General features: G+C 44.0%; 1 protein-coding gene across 1 annotated transcript in view; it reads right to left on the bottom strand.

Annotated features, from left to right (window-relative positions):
• Positions 1-201: 201 nt before the first annotated feature.
• Positions 202-6,279, bottom strand: part of LOC109931734 (probable E3 ubiquitin-protein ligase HERC1) — a 16,074-nt gene continuing 9,996 nt past the window's right edge. Inside the window, exon 6 of the mRNA XM_048593599.1 lies at positions 202-487. Coding sequence (XP_048449556.1) covers positions 217-487 — 271 coding nt within the window. The 3' untranslated portion in view covers positions 202-216. The remainder of the gene's footprint in view (positions 488-6,279) is intronic.

The raw sequence follows: 6,279 nt of genomic DNA on the forward strand, positions 1-6,279 counted from the left end.
GACAACAGATGACCAAGATTGGGAGCTGAATATTCAAGGATATTTAACACTAAGAAATGATAGAATACTTAATATTTTACAATAATGCAGGAAAACTCAAGGTTCATCAGTTGTGACTTAACAATCCTGCAGCCATTAGTGCCTTAAATAATATTGGTCAAGAATCACTGTTTCCTCAAGGGAAAGAGCTTTCAAAAGTAGAACTAGGCTCATCAATTATAACGAAACACTAACCTCATGGAAATTCTCTTCAGTTATCCCACCTTCTTCGATGTGAAGAATGCTGTTAAGTGTTTGCACATAAAGCAAGTCCACCTCCTCAAGATCTTCCAAAGAAAGTGGAATACAGCAAAGTTGCTTCCATACCATTGGTGCTAAGTGGAGATCCAATGGTTTCTTTGTACGAATGGCAACACCCATAAGAATTCCTAAAAATTTGAACTGCATTAGGTGCTCATCTGAACATGCTGAAGGGTTCAGGAGGAATCTGTAGAAAAACAAGTAAGTTCCTTTATGAATTTAGAAATTTGTTATTGCCCCTCAACAATTAGCTGAATAAGGCAGTGAACTTTCACATACTAAGAAAATTACACCAGCAGCTCTAAATGACAGCGATTAGGTTTAGATAACAACCACATTGGTGGTAAAAATGTTGCTTTTGATTTTCAAAACTTGCATAAGGGAGAATAAATGGCTGGAATAAATCCAAGAGGTTATCAAATAAATGGAGAAAAAGATAAACCAATCTGTGGAAACAGTGATGAAGTGGACTGGTAGTGGGAGCTGTCCAATCGCTTGTAAACTGAAGGCTTTGCTGCATTAGCAAGATTGCCTAAATACCTCCCTTTAAAACAGACATGCACCATACATGGCAAAAGCTGTTTCTAGGCAGTGTGAAGTAATTATAGATATGGTCACGTATGCCTCATTTTAAACAAGTGATAAGAACAAGTACAATAAAACATTACAACACAGGAACAGGCTTTTTGTGCCAATATGTGATGCCTTTCTAAAGAAAAAAACCTTTTGCTTTTACGAAGTATGTATCTTTCTATTCATAGATCTATCCAAACGCCTCTTAAATGTTGCTATTGTATCATAGAATCATAGAATCCCTACAGTGTGGAAACAGGCCCTTCGGCCCAACAGGTCCACACCGGCCCTTGGAGCATCCCACCCAGACCGATCCGCCTATAACCCACACACTCCTGAACACTATGGGCAATTTAGCATGGGCAATTTAGCGTGGCCAATCCACCTAGCCTGCACATCTTTGGACTGTGGGAGGAAACTGGAGCACCTGGAGGAAACCCACGCAGACACGAGGAGAATGTGCAAACTCTACACAGTCGCCCGAGGCTGGAATCGAACCCGGGTCCCTGGTGTTGTGAGGCTGCAGTGCTAACCACTGAGCCACCGTGCCGCCCCTATCTACCTCCATCAGCTCCTGTGGCAGCACATTCCAGGCACTTACCATACTCTGTGTTAAAAAAAAAACTTCTCCCTCCCATCTCCTTTAAACTTACTCCTTTTATATTAAAACTATATCTCCTTGTAATCAACATTTCTCTGGGAAAAAGATTCTGGCTATTCATTCTATCCAAGCCTCTCATAATTTTGTAAATTTCTGTCAGGTCGCTTCCTCATCCTTCAATGCCATTCTGAGGAGGGGTCACTGGACCTGAAAAGTTAACTTTGATTTCCCTTCATAGATGCTACCAGATCTGCTGAGCTTTTCCAGCAATTTCTGTTTGTTTCTAACATCCTGCTAAAACATTTCTGTACCCTTTCTAAAGCTTCCACATCCTTCTGGTAGTGTGGTGGCCAGAACTGTCCACAATATTCCAAACACGGCCGAACTAAAGTTCTATACAGCTGCAACATGACTTGCCAATTTTTATACTATGTACTCTGACCGATAAAGACAAACATGCCATATGCTTTCTTGGCCACCTTATCCACTTGTGTTGCAGGTAACTGTAAACTTGTGCAGCTAGGTCCCTCTGAATGTTGATGCTACTAAGGGCTCTGCCCTTCACTGTATACTTGTTTCCTGTGTTAGATCTTCATTTCACATTTGTCTGGATTAAGCATCACCTGCCATTTCTTCATCCAAGTATCTGGCGTATCTATACCCTGTTGTATCCTCCGGCAGTCCTCCTCACCATCTGCATCTCCCCAAGTCTTCGTGTCATCTGTAAGCTTACTAATGAGGCCACCTATATTCTCCTACAAACTATAAACAAACAGGGGGCCTGGTGCTGATCTGTGTGGAACACCACGTCATAGTTCTCCAGTCAGAAAAAGAACCTTCCACCAATAGTCTCTATCTTCTATGACTAAGCCAGTTCTATATCCATCTTAACAGCTCACTGCAGATCCCATGTGACCTCACCTTTTGTATCAGCCTGGCATGAGGGAACTTGTCAAAGGCCTTCCTAAAGTCCCCTAGACAACGTCTACCACGCTGCCCTCATGAATCATCTTCATCACTTCCTCAAAAAACTCAATCACGTATGTGACACAAATCGTTCTCTGCATAAAACCATGCTGCCTGCCACTAGTAAGTTGATATTTTTCCAAATACGAGTAAATCCTATCCCTATGAATCCTCTCCAATAATGTAAGGCTTGCTAGCGTGTAATTTCCCAGACGATCCCTGTTGCCCTTCTTAAACCCTTATGATCCTTATATAGCTACAAAACACCTTGAGATTTTGCATAATCCTGCTTGCCAAAGACATGGCCCCTTTTAGTCACCCTTATGCCTTGTTTGATTTCTTTCCTGCCATCTTTTTCTTTTTAACTAAGCTCTCATCACAGAAACATGCTGGTCTTGAACTCCCATCAGCTGGTCTCTGAAATGTCCCCACTTGCTAGGTGTGGACTTGCCCTCAGACAGCTGCCCACAATTTACATTATCCAGCTCCTGTCTCATCCTTTTCCATAAGTAACTTAAAACTTACAGAATTACAGTCACTGTTCCCAAAATGCTCCCCCTCTGAAATTTGGATCACTTAGCCAGCTCATTCCCCAATACCAGATCTAGTACAGCCCTCTCTCTGATTGGACTATTTATATAGTTTCAAAAAACCATGCTGGAGTCACAAAACAAAATCCACCCTCCATCCACCGCCTACCCCATCCCCTTATCCAAGCCACTGAGACTAAGTGGGTGGCAGTCCATATAGGGGATGTTAAAATCACCCACCATAACAACCTTGTTGTGTTTACATTTTTCCATAGCTCTGTTACTCTATCATCTGCTGGCTTTTTTTTTTATTTATTCACAGGATGAGGGCATTGCTGGCTAGGCCAGCATTTATTGCCCATCCCTAATTGCCCAGAGGGCCCTTAAGAGTCAACCACATTGCTGTGGGTCTGGACTCACATGTAGGCCAGACCAGGTAAGGATGGCAGTTTCCTTCCTTAAAGGACATTAGTGAACTGTTGGAAGGTCTATAGTACAATCCCATCAAAGTGGGAACTTTTTCTCTCACTCTTCCTATTCCTGGGGTCTACCCATGTGGCCTTGCTAGATAGCCTGACAAGGTGTCCTCCCTCAGTACAGCTGAGTATTAGTAACACAACTCCCCAATCTCTTTTACTACCCCTCATCTTGTGTGAAATATCTAAACTCCATATAGTTAAGCTGCCAGTCTCTCTTTTTATTCATTCATGGGATGTGGTCATCATTGGCTGGACAGCATTTCTTGCCCATCCTTAGTTGCCCGCGAGAAGGAGGTAGTGAGCTGCCTGCTTGAACCGTTGCAGTCCACCTGCCAACCCACAATGCTGTCAGGGAGGGAATTCCAGGATTTTGACCTGGCTAGAGTGAAGGAATGGTGACATATTTCCAAGTGAGCCTGGTGAGTGGCTCGGAGGGAAACTTGCAGGCGGTGGTGTCCTCATGTATTTGCTGCCCTTGTCTTTCTCGATGGAAGTGGTCGTTGGTTTGGAAGGTGTTGTTTGAGGATCTTTGGTAAATTTCAGCAGTGCATTCTGATAGATAGTACACACTATTGTTACCAAGTGTCACTCGTGGAGGGAGTGGATGCTGTGGATGTGGTGTCAAACAAGTGGGTTGCTTTGTTCTTGATGGTGTCAAGCTTCTGGAATGTTGTTGGAGCAGCACCCATGCAGCCAAGTGAAGAGTAGATGGTGGACAGGCTTTGGAAAATCAAGAGGTGAGTTACTTGCCGCAGTATTCCTAGCCTCTAATGTTGTGTGGCAGGTCCAGTTGAGTTTCTGGTCAATGGTAACCCCTAGGAAGTTATTAGTGGGGTATTCAGTGATGGCAACGCCATTGAATGTAAAGGGGCAGCGGTTAGATTGTCTGCTATTGGCGATGGTCATAGCCTGGTACTTGTGTGGTGTGAAAGTTGCTTGCCATTTGTCAGCCCAATCCTGGATATCGTCCAGCTCTTGATGCAGTTGAACATGGGCTGCTTCTGTATCGGAGGATTCGCGAATGGTGCTGAACATTGTGCAATCATCAGCCAACATCTCCACTTCTGACTTTATGATGGAGGGACGGTCACTGATGGATGAAGATGGTCGGACCTAAGACACTGCCTGAATGAACCCCAGCAGATATCCTGGAGCAGAGATGACTATCTTCCCGTGTGCCAGGTATGGCTCCAACCACTGGAGAGTTTGCCTCCCGATACCCATTGATTCCAGCTTTGCTAGTTGAGTGCAGCCTTGATGTCAAGGGCTGTCACTCTCACCTCACCTCTGGAATTCAGCTCTTTTGTCCATGTTTAAACTAATGCTGTAATGAGGTCAGGAGCCGAGTGGCCCTGGCAGTACCCAAAGTGGGCATCTCTGAGTTGGTCATTACTGGTGGAGGCTCGTCGGTTAGTACTGCTGTCACACAGTGCCAGTGACCCGGGTTCAATTCTGGACTTGGACAAGATTCTGTGTGGAGTTTGCACAGTCTCCCCATGTCTGGATTTCCGCCGGGTACTCCCGTTTCCTTCCACAGTCCAAAGATGTGTAAATTAGGTGGACTGGCATGCTAAATTGCACATAGTGTCCAGGGATGTGTAGCTCAGATGGATTACCCATGGCGAATGCTGGATTACAGGGATAGGGTAGGGGGATGAGATTGGCTGGGATGCTCTTGAGTGAGTCAGTGTGGACTTCTTGGGCCAAATGGCCTGTTTTCACACAGTTACTGCTTGATAGCACTATTCATGGCACCTTCCATCAATTTACTGATCATTTGAGAATAGGCTGATAGAGCGGTAATTGGCTGGATCGGATTGTCCTGCTTTTATACAGGATATAGGTGGGCAATTTTTCACATTGTCAGGTAGATGCCAGTGTTGTAACTGTAGTGGAACACAGCTTGGCTAAGGAAGGAGCAAGTTCTGGAGCACAAGCTTTCAGTACCATTGCTGCAATGTCTAAGGACTGGTATCTGTAACGCTGGGGGCCATTGGAGGAGGGCGAGATGTATATTGGTCAATATATTTAATCATCTTTTCAAAAAACTCAGTTGAATTAATCAGACAGGATCTCCCTCTAACAAATCCATGCTGATTATCCCTGATCAATCGCCGAATTTCCAGTGTTGATTAATCCTGTTCCTCAGAACTTTTTCCAATAATTTCCCCACCACTGATGTCAGATTAACTGTTCTGTAATTACCAAGAGAATCATATTCGCAATTGTCCAGTTATCTGGCACTTTTCCTGTAGCCAGCAAAGTACCAAATTTAGCTGCCTGGGCCCCAGCAATTTCCTCCCTTGCTTCCTAATGCAGCCTGGGATACATCTCATCAGGCCCTGGAGATTTATGCACATTTATGGTTACTAATACATCTAATATCCCTCCTTATTAATCTTAACATGCTCTCAAAGTTGACCATCCTACCTCAAATCTCTAGCTACAATGTCTTTCTCCTTTGTGAATACAGATGAGAAACATTAGTTTAAGTCTTCACCTATGTTTGCTGACTCCACATACAGATTGCCCTTTTGTTCTCTACTAACTCTCACTTTTGCCTCATGTTAATCCTCCTACTCTTAATATACTTATAAAATGCTTTGCGGTTTTCCTTAATTGTATTGGCCACAAAATATCCTTGGCAATCTCTTTGCCTTCCTAATTTCTATTTATGAATTCCCCTGCACTTTCGAAGGGCCTCCCCTGGTTTTAATACTGTATCTGACATATGCTTCTTTCTCAAGGTGCAGGGCTGGATGAACACAGCAGGCCAAGCAGCATCATAGGAGCAGAGAGGCTGACGTTTCGGGCCTAGACCCTTCATCTG

Source organism: Rhincodon typus, unplaced genomic scaffold, assembly GCF_021869965.1.
Source record: "Rhincodon typus isolate 14 unplaced genomic scaffold, sRhiTyp1.1 hic_rhity00003222, whole genome shotgun sequence".
In the NCBI taxonomy this organism is placed as follows: domain Eukaryota; kingdom Metazoa; phylum Chordata; class Chondrichthyes; order Orectolobiformes; family Rhincodontidae; genus Rhincodon; species Rhincodon typus.